General features: G+C 30.4%; 1 protein-coding gene across 1 annotated transcript; it reads left to right on the forward strand.

Annotated features, from left to right (window-relative positions):
- Positions 1 to 14,356: 14,356 nt before the first annotated feature.
- LOC111412251 (phospholipase A1-Igamma1, chloroplastic) lies at positions 14,357 to 16,238 on the forward strand. The gene has a single exon (XM_023043101.1). The coding sequence runs from the start codon at positions 14,604 to 14,606 to the stop codon at positions 16,125 to 16,127; it is 1,524 nt and encodes a 507-aa protein (XP_022898869.1). The 5' UTR covers positions 14,357 to 14,603; the 3' UTR covers positions 16,128 to 16,238.
- Positions 16,239 to 16,680: the final 442 nt, after the last annotated feature.

A 16,680-nucleotide genomic window follows, 5' to 3' on the forward strand; every position in this document is an offset into this window, starting at 1 on the left:
TCGTATTTACAGAATACCGTATTTGCATCATACCATATTTACATCATATCGTATTTTCATCATACCATATATGCAGCATACCGTATTTACAACATACCGTATTTGCATCATATCATATTTACAGCTTACCGTATTTGCACATATTGTATTTGAATACCGTATTTGGCAGATATTGACTTTTGTAATTCAATATTGTTTTCTTTTTTATAATTGTATTTTCGAAAATTTAGAAAAAAAAGGGTGATTATGAAATTGTTAATTTTTAAATGTATTTTTTTGTTGAAGATAAAAATGATTTTTTATGCTATTTATATAAAAAAAAATTATTGTAAATTTATTAGCGTAATAAGAAGATTTATTACGATTATTTAAATTTTTTTTAACACAACACAATAAATCCATACTTTTAATCTGGTGACTGCAAAAGTCTTTTGTGCATCGATAAAGTATTTCCCATTCGAACAATAATGCCAAATTTTTTGGCATCATACTTTCATTTTCTTCTTTCACAAGTTTTACTTTTTTTTTGTTTTTATCTTCTTTATTTTTTTTAGATTCTTTTGTTGTTAGCAATGATTATTTCTTTGAGAGTTTTTTTTTGGTATTATATTGAAGTTAAACTTCTTCTTGTAATTATATTTTTTTATTAGATTTAATGCATATTTTTAACTAATAAAACAACAAATTAAACAAATATTGGGTCGTATGATTAAATTTAAAAAATAAAATAAAAAGTCGCTGCATGACTGCACATACTGTATTATAGCATATACAGTAAGCTATATGTTGTAATATGCATATTGCTGTAATATAACAAAAAAAATTTGTACAGTAATAATTTCTCATTATATTATGCTGTACATTGTATTATAGCATATACGTATAATATGTTATATCTTAACTATAACATATAGTATTACAACATACCGTATTTGCATATATAGTCTTTAGACAAATCACCAATATTTGTTATAAATAAATCCAAGTCCCATGTAATGCAGATTTAATTCATATTAATTTGCAAAATTGTATTCCTAATAGAGACATTGCAGTGGTTTAATTTGCTCTAGAATGACTTCAAAGTTAATTTGCACCGACATAAGAAATTTCAAATGTATAATATGTGCCACTGCATAATTAGTCCACTTATTCTGAAAAGAGGAAATAGAGTCATGAAGCAAAACAAGAAGACGGGACATGAAAGTCGCAGTATGCGTAAATGAGTGAATTCATTCTCTTTTTATAAGCTATTCGCTTTTCATCCTCTCTCAATAGTTGAACTAATTTCATTCTCTCTCTTATTACTGAGTCCATTTCATTGCTCTCTATCAATTTCATTTCTCTCGACGAGTCAATCTATAAATAAGCACCACAAAATGCTAGTATGTTTAAGAAGATAAAATTGATCAAATTCAAAGAGCTCTTCATAAGGATCCTTAAAACTAACATGTAAATTGTCATTTACAATGCTAAGAAATTTAAAAAAAAAAAAAAATCTTATTGTTAAGAAGGGAGAAAAAAATGAAAAATCATTTCTTGCATTTTGTTCAATTAAAGTCAAACATTTAAAAGCTAAACATTATGACCAATAGCCTCCTCTTCTCTCCTAAGCATTTCATCAAATATTTATCTAGCTCCATTCACCCCTTTGAGGCAACATTTTGATCATAATATCTAATGAAACCAAGTTCAATCTAAAATCCAAATTACAAAAAATCTGAAGCTCAAACATATATGGGGAAACACTTGCCAAATGATTTTTGCCAAAGAATATGAGCCAATAATATGCAATCGAATTCAAAACATAATCGAGCAGAATGTCAAGAAATATCATACCGAAAATTTAAAGTAATTAACAAAAACTTTAAATTCATCCCAGAAATGCTATGAAATGGATTTGTCAAAAGAAAGTCAAATCCCAACAAAAGCACAGCTTCCGCACAGCTAATTATTTTTCTAGAAAGTATTGTCTGATCTTAGTTGGGAAAATTGACGTTAATTTGATAAATTCATTTTTGTTAGAATACCGAGAAAAGTATTGTTTTAGTATGATCTTTGATGTTAATTTGGTGAATTCATTTTTGTTGGAATACCGAACATTTAGTTTTGCTAATTTTATTTTGAATACTTTAAAAAAAAAAAAATTTCTCCGCACTTTGGTCACTCACCAACTCCGCACTATGTGGAGAGATCAAATGATCTCTTCAAACTGTGCGGAGAGACTTTTTTTTCTTTTTTTTTTAAGCTATTTTCTTTTTTGTTTCTTATGTTGGAATGTATACATATATATTATATATCAAAGATAAACTAAAAAAAAAAAAAATCAAATAGTTTGAATTTAAGAAAATCAAAGAGAATAAAAAAGAAAGAGAAATGGGGAAAAAATAGTAGCTCAGTGCATTCGGAGCATCCGAAGAGTTTGAAGATACCTCAACATTGGTGAAAAACTATGGTAATCTAAAAAAATAAAAAAATAAAATAGATAAAATGAAAAAAAAAAACCAAGAGCGGAGAGTTTCTCGAGAGAGTTTGGAGAGTTTCTCCCAAACTCTCCGCACTGTGCGGAGAGAGTTGATCTCTCCACACAATTCGAAGAGATTAATTGATTTCTCCGCACAGTGCGGAGAGATTTTTATTTTTTTTGTTAAGCTATTTTATTTGTTTCTTGTATATGAATGTATACATATATATTATATATCAAAGGTAAACTAAAAAAATAAAAAATCAAATAGTATAAATTTAAGAAAACCAAAGAGAATAAAAAGAAAGAGAAACATGGAAAAAAAATTTAGCTCCGAAGAGTTTGGAGATAACTCGAAATTGGTGAAAAAAATATGGTAATATGAAAAAATAAACAACCAAATAGAAAAAAAATGAAGAATAAAAAAAAGTTTCTCTAAACTCTCTAGAAGTTGGAGAAACTCTCTGCATTGTGCAAAGAGAGTTGATCTCCCCTCATAGTTCAGAGAGATCAATTGATTTCTCCACACAGTGCGGAGAGATTTTTTTTTCATTTTTTTGTTAAGCTATTGTTTCTTATGTAGGAATGTATACGTATATATTATATATCAAAGGTAAACTAAAAAAAATAAAAAATCAAATAGTATAAATTTAAGAAAACTAAAGAGATTAAAAAGAAAGAGAAACATGGAAAAAAAAATCTAGCTCCAGAGAATTTGGAAATACCACGAAATTGGTGAAAAAATATGGTAATATAAAAAAATAAAAAACCAAATAGAAAAAAATGAAGAATAAAAAAAAAAGTTTCTCCAAACTCTTCGCACTCTCTCCGCACAGTTCGGAGAGATCACTTGATCTCTTCACACGGTGCGGAATTGTTCGTAACTCCACACACTTTGTGCGGAGTAACTACGCACTTTGTGGGAGCAACTCCGTACTTTGCTCCCACGAAGTGCGGAGTTACTCCACACAGTGTGGAGCAAATTTTTTTTTTTTTTTTTAAGCATTCACAATAAAATTAGCAAAATTAAATGTTAGGTATTCCAATAAAAATGAATTCACCAAATTAACAACAAAGATCACAATAAAGCAATACTTTCTCGTTATTCCAATAAAAATGAATTTACCAAATTAACATCAATTTATCCAACTAAGATCATGCAATACTTTCTAGGAAAATAATTAATTATACAGCCTAAACAAGGTGAAAAGGAAAATATGCATTTTTTATACAACTTGGAATAAAATCTTAATCAAATCCATAAAAAATACGAAGAAGACACTACTAACATTACAACTAGAAAAAAAATTCAAGAAGAAAGGGGAGTAGAAAGAGATATTTAAATTCATACACCTCTTCAACTGTGTAAATCAATCAATAAGGAGTATGGTTGCCTAGTATGGTCGTCGAGATGAACAAAAATCGGGATGAACGTGAGCTAAAGAAGAGAAAGAAAAAAGTAAAAAAAGAACTTCAACAGTAAAAAGTAGGAAAAATATATAGACAAAAATGACGCCATTTTCTTCTCTCTTGTACAGTAAATTGGGATTCATTTACCGGTTAATCAATAGTGACAACTCGTTGAGCTTTTTAATAGAAGTTAGATACATAGTCCAAGGGTATTGTTTTATGAGACATTATTATTCTTTGATAGCACAAGAGAAAATAGGTAAAACCCAAAATCTAGTTCTCTCTAATCCAACTTGAAGTCGTGACTTGTCGTAGTGTTGGAGTTCCAATTTATTCTCGCTATGTAGATTTCTATTAGAGGTTGAACATTTAGACATCTATCGTATGTTGAAATCATCTTAGATCAAATTCAGAAAATCGTCCCAATTTCTGAAAATTATCAAAAGCATACCTTTTATCCATTATTTTATCCAAGCACAAAGGTGATATGACTATTGGGTATTGAAACTTTTTGAATTTTTGCTATGCATGTTTAAGTAAATATTCAATAGTGTTATTAGAACCAACTTTGATGTTTGGTAGAATTTGTATTTTAGCTCATTCGAAGACCCTTCCTTTTTTTTTTCCACACTCATTTTTTAACCACACATTTTTAAATAATCATTTTCACGTTTTTCCATAATTTTTTACTAACTTTTAATTGCACATTGTCCAAACTTCACTTCCAACAATCATTTTGCAAATTTTGGAAACTGGGGAATCTTCTTGTTTGATTATTTGAAATGGTTCAAAATTAGGGTTAAAATATGGACCCAATTTTGGTTTTTGACCTTATAATTGTGCGTCTGTCCAAAATTGAATTTTGATTTGATTAGCAATTTTGTCAAATTATTTAAATTGAATTAATTTAAAATTTTGAAATTTAATAATATTTCCATTTAATTAAAATTAGGAATTTTGATTTAACCAAAATTGACTTAATCTAAATTTTGATGTAATATGGGATTTTGACCAATTTTAGGGTTTCAAATTGAGAGTTAAACTGAATTAGTTATTTTATACCAAATCAAGAATAACGATTCTTGATCTGCTAAAGTCCAAATAGAAATTAGGGTTTGCTTATCGACACCACAATTTTTATTTCTTGCACCATATTTTAATTATAGTTAAGGTTTTTATTCTTTGCTCATTATAACACTTATATCCTTAATGATTTTTCATATCATTTTTATCCTTAGAATTCTTATTAGTTAACACGCTTTGTGCTTGACGACAATTTTATGTCCAAAAGTCAGTTGAAATAGGGTAAAACAACTCAATTTTCCATCATATTTAAAAAATAAAAATAAAAAGTACGAAAAAATATTTTGCCCTCATTTCAAAAAAGAAAATAAAATAATAATTAAGTAAATTAATTAATTTGATTAATTGAAGGATTTGATTAAAACTTCATCGTTCCAATTTTTCTTTTTTTCTTTTTTTTTTCCTAAATCAAATTTTCATTTCGGACTACACACATGAATTGAATTGGCTTGGTTTAATTTGAATTAAATCTATTGGAATGCATTAGCGGATGATTATAACTCAACCCATGAAACTGATTTTAATGGTTGATTTATTTAATTTATGCCTTATTTTAATGGGCGCTGCTACTTGGACAACGCCCTTTCCAAACAGGGGGCGATGTGGTGTCCCATATTAGCTGGGTGTCGGTTGTAATACTGCAGAAGTAACAAGAGGCTTTGTGATCTTGCTGCAGTTAGGCAAATGCAATGCTGAACTGCAAACAGCGATCTGTAACCAAGCAAAACCATTGAAGTGCCGCGGTACAATCGGATATTGAATGAAATGGTCTGTGACCAAGCAAAACCACTAGTGTGTCACTAGATAGTAACTGCCTGTAGAGGTGTAGTGCCGTGTGAAGAGATGCAGGGCGGCGATGTGCATTCGTGCGTAGAGGCGCCGAGCTGTAGCTGGGCCTCTGATGCCGTGCCTTAATGCTGGATGTGGTATGTTGTGGGAGAAGAGAGATGGAAAAAGAAGAAAGTGGAAAATGAGTTTAACGTTTGGGGTTGATAACGTAGGATGGGTTGTATAGATTAATTTAAATTGGGTGGGGTGAGTGTTCTAGTGGGTAGCGGGTTTGTAGATTTATTTAATTTTATAATATTATTATCAATATTTAAAAATAATATTATCTTTTGATTTTTGTATAAAAAAATTTTAAATTTGAATTTTAAAGTTGGAACATAAAACATCTTATTGGGTGTAATTTCCACTTGTTGTAATGATGAGCCTGCAGGTCTTGTTGATGGTACGTACAACAAGAAAATCATTAGATTGGTCATGCTAGATGTACAATTGAGATTGATAACTACTCACATGGGAGGGGGTTTACAATAAATAAAAAAATTGTGAACCCCCCTCCTGTAAGGAGGAGGTCAACCCCGGTTGTACAACCCGCAAAATTCTTATCAAATATAGATTTCATAATTGACCAAAAAGTCCTTTTATTTTCTTGTTTTGTTTGGAAAGGTTAGATTGAATTAGTTCATAAATATCCACAGTTTAAAATATTTATGTTTTATTTGAGTTGTAAATGTAGAATATTATATACATAATTGTGATGAGATCAAATTCTTCGTTAAAATATTAAGTTCATATTCATAATTCAATACATCGTACTTTTCAGCTTTATAGTGAAAAATCAGATATTCTAATCGATTTCAGTTTGTTTTATCACTCAATGTTAGATACGTTTATCACTGTAAAACATTTTAAGTTTTGAACTATTGTTTAGACTTAAACTAAAATTCTATCTTTTATTAAGAAAACCAGAAGCCTCACATGCTACGACTCCACGTGGAACCCAATGTAATAAAAAATGATCAAAAAAATTCAGACCCCACCTCCATTGTGTGACCTTTGTAAGAGGTCTGTGAAATCTGGGTCTGTACACCCAGCACGCCTCTAAAATTTTAGGGATATCGCTCAATGTTCTAATAAAACAGAAGGGATACTAACCCACTGGAATCCAACGGGATTCTATAATAAGGTAATGTTATTTATTCTCACTGAATTATAACTTCAATTTATGCAGCGTTAATGTGACATTAAATGAGTCATTTAATTTCAGGTTTTATTTAATTTATTACTTAACACCACATAAACTAAGATTATAATCCCAGTTAAACTGAATAGTGTTATTCAATTAATATAGAGGGACATTAATTCTAATTAAATGGCAAAAGTACATCAATCGTAATAAATTGATTATTGGATGATAATACATTTTCACATTTCCTTCCTTGTATTTTGTTGACAGTTACAACTAAGGTATTTTACCCGACTAAATTCATAGGATTAACATTGTTATTTGATAAATGTTCTCAAACACGAGATGGTCGAAAATTCCCTTCACAAGACAATAAAAGGATAATGAAAATAAAACTGGAATATTTTCTTAATTGAACGGAAGAATAAGAAGTTTGGTGAAGCATCTACTTTGAACAACCATTTGATGTAAAATTAACTTGTCACTTCTTTAGTCACTTGGGTTTTAGATATTTAGCACTTGCTTGAGTCCCATTTTTCTATCAAAATGTATTTTTAAACGAATTAATGGTTCCAATGGTCACTGAACTTAGATCCATGTTTTTTATTTGTCATTGAAGTTTAAAATGTCGAGTTTTGGTCACTGAACTTTGAAAAATGTTGTACATTACTCACTAAACTTTGAAAAATATTATACGTTAGTCACTGAACTTTGAAAAATATTGTACATTACTCACTGTAAATTTGATATTTTTCAAAGTTTAACAGTTATACTAGCGAGTAACGTACGTCATATTCCAAAATTCAGTGGTCAAAGCTTGATATTTTAAATTTCAGTGAGCAATCTAAGATATGGACCTAAGTTCAGTAAGTAATCGAAGACATTGACCTAAGTTCAGTAATCAAAACTCGACATTTTAATTTTCAGAGACCATCAAAGATATGGACTAAAGTTCAGTGACCATTTGGAACAATTAACTCTTTCTTAAATGATGATATGATCCCATTTCAACATCACATTTTTCAATAACGTGATATTACACGCAAATTCAAAATTTTTCCTTATTTTTTAATCACACATTATCCATTATAACACTATAATTAAATGCATTTTCTGAGGAAAAAAAATGGGTCTCAATAATGGATTACATATTTTTACAAAGATATAAGCGCTAAAACTAGAGCACGGTGAAAGGAAGTAATAGACCTACATGTATCAAAAGTCGCTGAATCAATTATAGAAGCTATCATTTACCTTGGCCTTTTTGTTTGATGTTGGAATTAGATAGGTTGTTCTATTTCCTTTCTTCGAAGAACAACATTTCTGCATCATGTTTAGATATGAAGGTTTAATTAATAACAAATAGTCTACATTCTAAATCTTTTTTTTTTTTTGGTAAATGTAAATTTCTATTGATCAAAACTCCTATATAAGTACACTAGGCATATCCTGGCAACCAAGGATCAATTGATGCATACAAATGACGCATATAAGTAAACTGGGCATCCTCGAGTAAACAAAATGAAAAGATGTTAAAAAGACAGAAGGATCTAATGACCCAATGCAAAACATTCAAATTAAATCAACACATGCGAATACAAACAGAACATAACTTTGTATTCATGTGTTTTGATCCGTTTAACAACGCTTTCAACTTTTGGTCTAAGATTCTCAAAAATCATCTTGTTATGTGCCTTCCATAAGTGGTAAATGGTGCTTGCAATATTGATTCTCCTAGCTTTTCTTAGTCAAGATGTCCCTTGAGCCTCATTTTTTATTCACTTCAATGCACTAGGTAGCGCCTCATGCCCAACCACTCACGAATTTTCCCCCAAACGGAGAAGCTGATGGGACAGGAGAAAAATTGGTGCTGTTCAGTCTATTAGGTAGCTCCAGAGAAAATACAGCTTCGATCGATTTCCAAATGCCCAATTTGTCTTTAGTTAGTAGCTTGGATTTAGCTCCAAACCGAAGGAAAAGCGTGTTTTGGGGGTAATGGATGCATCTCAAATAGTTGCTGATTGTCTTCGGCCCCTTTGGCATCAAAAAATCATAGGCTGCGGTTACATTGAATCTGCCTTCGGCTGTGCAATCGTTCATTTTATCCATCCAGGCCTGAGCTGATTGTCCAAATAAATCATACTTACTTTTCACATGATAGACTAGGTCTTGTGAATAAGATACACATATCTAAGTCAAAAAGTGATGTATACTTAGACTCGTTTGGTTGTAAATCATACGAGGTATGTGAATCTCACCTACGAGGTAAATTGACAAAGCCACCTTCTATTGAAGAGGGAAAAAGGATTATTAATCCACCAAGTCTAATACATTCAGATGTAGAATGGCTTATGTAATTATAATCAGAGGTATTCTTTAACATTGTGTTAAGAAAACATGGTTTTTTTGTTTTTTGTTTTTCATCACGGGAACTCCACTATATACGTAACAACACAATGGCATATCTGGGGAAGAGACATTGCAAATGATGCAATCAATAATGAAGCCATACAGAATTTTCGAAATTGCTTTGGCCTATGCAATGAGATTTTAAGTCACGATGCTTGCTAGAAGCGAGCTAATTCGATCAGTAAGCGCCTTAGTCCGTTGTATATACGTTTACGGCATATCCAAAATGTGGTTGGATGTTATTTCTGTAATCTCATCGAGAAGAAAGTAATTTCGAAACATGGCATTTTCTTGGAGAAATAGTTCATTTTAAGATAAGTAGAGCGAGTAAAAGACAAAGATGAAGGAGTTCATGTTGTGTAGATATAACGAACCGTCAGATGAACCTAATTCCTACGTATAAGCTAAGTCAACTATTTACTCAAAGAGATGATAGAAAAATTTAGTTCTTACAAAATAACGTAATCCAATCTTACGTATCTTTTGTGCTTGCCTCTTTGTTGAGTTATTCATAGATTTGAAAGAAAGGCATAGCTGAACTTCAAATTTGATTTCTCTAGAACTACAGAAAAAACACTACGATAGAATAATATATTTGGATAAAACTTAGATCAATTTGATGAAGTTGGACTTGAGCTAAAAATTGAAACTAGGAAGGGCAAATTACGCCCAATACCCTAAAATATGAATAAATTTGATTAATACCCTAATAATTAATTAAATCATGTAATATCTCGGTTAAGCGATAGAGGCTTTACCGGAGAGTCTCTTTCTTCATATATTTAATTGAATATCTCTTAGATTAATGTTTAACGACAACATTCTTTAAACTTAGGTCTTTGTAATCAAAGTGGGAAAAAATGGCAGCTAAATAACTGGAGATTATGAGTACACGAAAGTAAATGCTTTGTGTTAGCCATTGATAAAATCCTCATTCTTCAACTGGCAAATTAAGATGTAAGCTGTGAATTTTCATTGTGTTTATGGCAGCCTTTTACCTCTATAATATCCCAAAATTTATTCAGAGTTCATTTTATGATGTTGCAGTTAAACTACCATTACAACATTAGTTCTTACTTCTTTACATCATTTTACAGGAAGAACACATACCAGAGATCTGTTTTATACACTCTGGCTGCCTTATTCATATTTTATTGGTTATTGTCTTTGGAATTGCAAAGGAATGGAGTTCACACAGAAGGATTTGGCTTCGAAGGTAAATTTCGAGATAACAAGCCAACGTACGGTCTGAACATCAAGATTTCATTTCGTATTATAATAATTTTCGTAATAATTAGATTGAATCAATTTTATGTGGGTAGTTGTTGGGCATTTTCAGCTATAGTTGGAGTTGAAGGGAACAATAAAATTAGAAGTGGTCAACCAGCCTCTTCACCCGAGCAAGAGCTAGTTGATTGTGAAGAGGATAATGAAAGCTACAAGGGAGGACGGAGGGAGCACGTGTTCGTGTTCATCAAGAAACACAATTTTGTTACTTTTTTAGTGTTTGTTATTTTTTTGAAATTTAGTTTTTTTTTTTAGTGTTAGTCACTTTTTCTATCACGTTTTCGAAATTTTTATAATTTTTTTATTGCATGTTACTTCTTTTTAAAATTTCTGTTACTTTTTTGAGTGACAAGCGTAAGTTTTGATTGTTTTATAATTTTTCAAGTGTTTGTCAATTTTTTTTTTTTTTTTTTAATTTTTTTCTTTTTTTTATATTACGTTTTTTGTTTTTGTTTTTGTTTTTTGCTTTTTTTTTTCTTTTTTTGAAATAGAGATACTTTAAACTCTTTAGCAAATTATAATGACATATAAGCAAGTTCAACATTTTTTAGCAAATAGTGTTTTTGTTGTGTTATAGTGAGTGTATGTATTTTTTTTTGTGAATTTGTATCACGTTTTTAATATCCGTCACTTGTTTGAGTTTGTTACTATTTTTATTTTCTCACTTTTTTAAATTTGTGTCACTTTTTTGAATTTGTGTTAATATTTTGAATTTGTCACTTTTTCAAATTTATGTCGCTTTTTTGAATTATTGTGTTGTCACCTTTTTTTTTTTTAAGTGTTTGTCACTTTCTTTAAATTTCTATCACTTTTTAGTGACAAACATTATTTTTTAATAACAGTGAATATGAAAAGTGACATGTCACTAATAACTTTTTTTGACATTGTATTACTTTTTAATACTAGTCAAAGTTGAACGTGCATTGCACGTTATTCTGAAATACCTATATCTAAAATACCTATAAGTGATGGAAAAGTAATATTTAATACCAATTGGTTGAAGAATTTGATAAGCCTCGGACGAATTAAAGAAAATAAAATTTAGCATAGAAATTTAAAAGAAAAAAATTGTACTCAAATTGTACTCTGAAAACTCAATTTTCATGATTCAAATTTTTTGTAATGATGAAATATTATAAATTAACAATCTTTTTATATTACATTTGATACAAGTGATGTAAAAAGTAATATTTGATAACTAATTTGTTGGAGAATTTGATGAGTTTCGAACGAATTAAAGATAATAAAATTTATCCTAGAAATTTAAGAGAAGAAAATTGTACTCAAATTGTACTCTCAAAATTCAATTTCTATAATTTAAATTTTTTGTAACGATGAAATACTATAAATGATCAATCTTTTTATATTACATTTGATACATAAAAATTAATTGTTAATTCATCAATTAAAACAAATATTAAAATTTTTAGATACGTGAATATGAATAAATTTATCGATAAAAACTCTAGATTCATGTAATTCAAAATTCATCAATTGAAGATTTATTGAATCTAGATTAATATTAATGTTAATTAATTGAGAATTAATAATACAAATTTCATGAATGACAATAATTTTGTAGTATTTATTACGAATTAAAAAGTGAAAGTAAGGTATTATTGAAATAATTGAATTGTATGAGGTTAAAATCGTCCAAAAATAATTCTCCCTTGATATGATATTTTAATTTATTATAGATAAAAAGTAATACTTAATTTTACATAGTATTTTTTAATTCAAAAATAATTTTCATATGATTTTTCTAAAGACCTCTAATTATAAGGGTATTTTTACAAGTGCCCAAATAGGAAAATCATATTTTGAGTTTGGACTAAATTAATTAGTTGGCAAATTTATTTAAAAAATAATAATTTGGCTTATTTAAGATAAATACATTAAAAAATTTTGGAGATTCAGTTCTTATTTGGTTCTTGAATTTATGGTGTAGAGCTGAAAGTCGAATCAAACATGTCGGTTCTCGATTTGAATGCTTGTTCGGATATTTAATTTATGAAGAACCATTCGGTTCAGGTCAATTCAAATCAGATCGGGTTCGGTTTGAAAGTTTTGTTCAGCCCTATGATATATTGATAAGTTGATAGAAATACAAATCATTAGATGACCTAACTTTTCATGAATAACCATTTCAGTGTCAACTAAAACTCTAAGTGTAGTAATGGATTTAGGTTTTTTTACTTGAGATCACTGTAGAATCTTATTGTCATATGACGATCGATGCACTTCGGTGGTTTTGGACATTGCATTATCTAAAGTAATTAAAATGGCATCATTTAATGATAATGATTTTAATTTGGGCACCTTTCAATAATTTTAGAACGATAAATGGACTAAAATGTAAATAAGTATTGAATTCCATATCATTTGGGTCAAATAATTAAATAATGATAGAGAGAGAATTATCTTATCAATATTGGACTCATTTTAAAGATCATATTTAAGTCAGTATATGAACTCCAATTTTATTTTATTTTTTATTTTATTATTATTATTATTATTTTTAAATAAGTCGAACTTAAGCTAAAAGCAATGAAAGAAAACTAGTTAATTGAATAGTTGATCATGGTTTGAATGGTTAGTATATTATCAATTCCAACGCTTTTGGCCATCATATATAGAGAAAGAAAAGTTCTCAAGAAGGGTCAAGTTCAATTCAACGTAATATATTTTAGAATTAATCTACTTATACGAAGTTTGTTTAAAAAGTTTTGGCAAAATCTAAGCCATTAATTTTCTTTGATTTGAAAAACTGTTTTTGAACAATTGACCTAAATGTTGTCAACACATAATTTATAAACCAATTTGTCCACCTAATTTGTATAAATAGCATGATTCTATATTTCATGTGTAAGTGGTTCGTTTGTATAAACTTTTATTTATTTCAGTTAAATATTACATGGATTACTAATGGATCTTCCGGTTTTACCTAATGAAATATTTTAGTTGTGTTATGCCATAACAATATGTATTTTATTTGAGATTGTCAAATAGTCACTCTTACAAAATTTACAAATTTGTTCGAATCGATCGAATGTGACAAAATGGTGACGCGAACAACTTTGAAGATTTAAAGACAATAAAATTAGTAAGTTTTCTATTTTTCAGTTGATTATTAAATTTTAAGTTATAGTCATAGACATGTTTTATCTTATAAAGAGATATAACTACTATTATTTTTTATAACAAATAAAAAAAATTATTATTTCTATATTATCGTAATGAAATTCAAATTTTTATTCAAACTTTAGGATTTATAGAAATTGGAGTGTTAGTATAACCGTCCCTTTTGAAATTTCCCGTCGAGGCCGGCACTTTCCATTTAGGCAGAGGAAAAAATATTAGTAAGCATTTAAAATTTGGATACTGTGAACAGACAAAGTCCCCACTTGAAAGTCAAAATTACTCAATTTCCTTCCCGTGTTCAGACCAACGCGTGAATATTGTTGAAACAACCATAGTCAAATATCAATAATAATAAAATAAAGGAAATATTGTAGCAACGATCCCTAATCTTTTTATTTTTTACGAACTTTATCATAACCTTCATTTTGTTATAAATATGCACGTTAGGTTTATCTAGACGAAAACCGTCGAAAATATCGTCAGTTGACTGAAAAATTAAGGAATCGACATCCAATAAAACCATCCAAAATACCGTCCAAAAACATCGTCTAAAAAGGTATAACATCCAATAAAATCGCCGCAGTAACAAATAGTTCAAGGAATTTTTTCCTTCGATTGATGATGTTTTGGATAGTTTTCATCTAAATAGAACTCAGGTGCATATTACTGAAATGTTAGGGACATTCGCTGACACAAAATGAAGGTTAGGATATAGTCTGCAAAAATGAAAAGGTTAGGGGACCATTTCTGCAATTTCCCCTAAAATAAAATACAATTCCATTTATATATATACACACACATATATATACCTCCTCCAGCCTAAAAATAACCAGAACACAAATGGCCACCGCCACCTCAACCACAAAGGCAATCCTTCCGCTCCACCACCACCACCACCACCCTCCTACTGCCGCCACCAAAAATGGGCTCCCCATATCAATTCGTGCCTATAAAGATTTCATACTTGAATTTCACCAGAATCAAAAACCTTCCAACAGGGCCATTAAACTAGCTGAATCATTGTCAAACATGTTATATCAACAAATCGAAAGAAACCTCAATCATCGTACCTCGAATGTACCAAGAATCGAAGATAAGCATGATACTCCAACCATGTCTCCTAAGGAAGATATATCGAAAAAATGGCAGGAAATCCACGGCTCTAATGACTGGAATAATCTTCTTGATCCACTTCATCCTTGGCTTAGAAGAGAAATAGTCAAATATGGAGAATTTGCACAAGCAACCTACGATGCATTCGACTTCGATTCCTTCTCGGAGTATTGCGGTAGCTGTCGGTACAATCAACAAAAACTTTTCGAGAAATTAGGCCTTACGAAAAGTGGTTATGAAGTCACAAAATACATATACGCCATGTCACAAATTGATTTGCCTCAATGGTTAGAAAGATCAAGATTTGTCGATACATGGAGCAAAGATTCGAACTGGATAGGGTTTGTGGCCGTGAGCGACGATGAAGAAACACGTCGAATTGGACGACGTGATATAGCTGTGGCCTGGCGTGGTACGGTTGCACCCTCGGAATGGTACGACAATATGCAGAGGAAACTAGAGCCAATTGGACAAGGGGAAGCAAAAGTGGAATATGGGTTTCTTAGTATTTACTCATCTAAGAGTGAGTCCACTAGGTACAATAAGTCTAGTGCCTCAGAACAAGTCATGAGAGAAGTTATGAAACTAGTAAATTACTACAACGGAAGAGGCGAAGAAGTCAGCCTTACAATCACTGGCCATAGTCTAGGTGGTGCATTGGGACTTCTCAATGCATACGAAGCTGCAAAAAACTTCCCGGGCCTCCCAATCAGTGTCATATCATTTGCAGCACCCCGAGTGGGCAACATTGCCTTTCGGGATGAACTTTATCAAATGGGTGTTAAGACATTACGTGTGACAATAAAACAGGACGTTGTCCCGAGAATGCCGGGAATAGTCTTCAACGAGAGTCTACAAAAGTTTGACGATTTCACGGGTACTCTGGAGTGGGTATACACACACGTGGGAGTGGAATTAAAGCTCGATATAAGATCATCTCCATATCTAAAGAAAGGAATGAATTTGGTGGGAATTCATATGCTCGAAACATATCTTCATTTAGTCGATGGATTTCTCGACAGCACAACAACGTTTAGATCAGATGCTAAAAGAGATGTTGTATTGGTGAATAAAGAATGTGATATGCTTGTCGATGAACTGAGAATTCCTCATAATTGGTACCAATTGGAAAACAAGGGGCTTGAACGTAATTTCCATGGGAGGTGGGTAAAACCTACAAGGGATCCAGAGGATATACCCTCTCCAATAGTTGAATCATACAATAATGTACTTGAAATGCAGGATAGTTAAGGGCTTGAATCCTTGTTTAGTATTTGAATTCGGAATGGAAATGGAAATGTTAAATGATGTATTTTTGTAGGTCGTAATTTCTTTCACCGTTAATACTATCATTCCTTGACATTTTTAAGCTCGTTTTCATGATAGAAAAAACCGTCGATTCCAACATTGTTCTTTATTCCAGCATAAGCCTAAATTTCGGCATAGCTGAAATTTTTGAAAGGGGAAAAGGTGAGAATCTTGTTCAAAAAATGAGGTTTCAAGGCTTCAAGGCAAGGCTTAAAGATTGTAAGACAGATAACAATCATATATTTTCATTAGCGAGACCCAAAATCGAAATGCTACATTTAGAAAGTCACGAAGAATTGCTACTCAATCAAATGCTTTTTTTTTTTTTTTTTTTTTTTTTTTTTTTTTTTTTTAAAAAACCTTTTAAAAAAAAAAAAAAAAAAAAAAAAAAAAAAAAAAAAAAAAAAAAAAAAAAAAAATTTTTTTTAAACAATTAAATAACGTAGCCGAGCACGGCCTGTTCAAAATTACTCGAGTCGTTCGGTATCAAGAGGTA

The sequence above is a fragment of the Olea europaea genome, chromosome 16 (assembly GCF_002742605.1).
Source record: "Olea europaea var. sylvestris chromosome 16, O_europaea_v1, whole genome shotgun sequence".
Taxonomy (NCBI): Eukaryota; Viridiplantae; Streptophyta; class Magnoliopsida; order Lamiales; family Oleaceae; genus Olea; species Olea europaea.

What these genes read in the sequence shown, in the direction of transcription:
- LOC111412251 (XM_023043101.1), top strand. Translation starts at nt 14,604, where the DNA reads ATGGCCACCGCCACCTCAACCACAAAGGCAATCCTTCCGCTCCACCAC.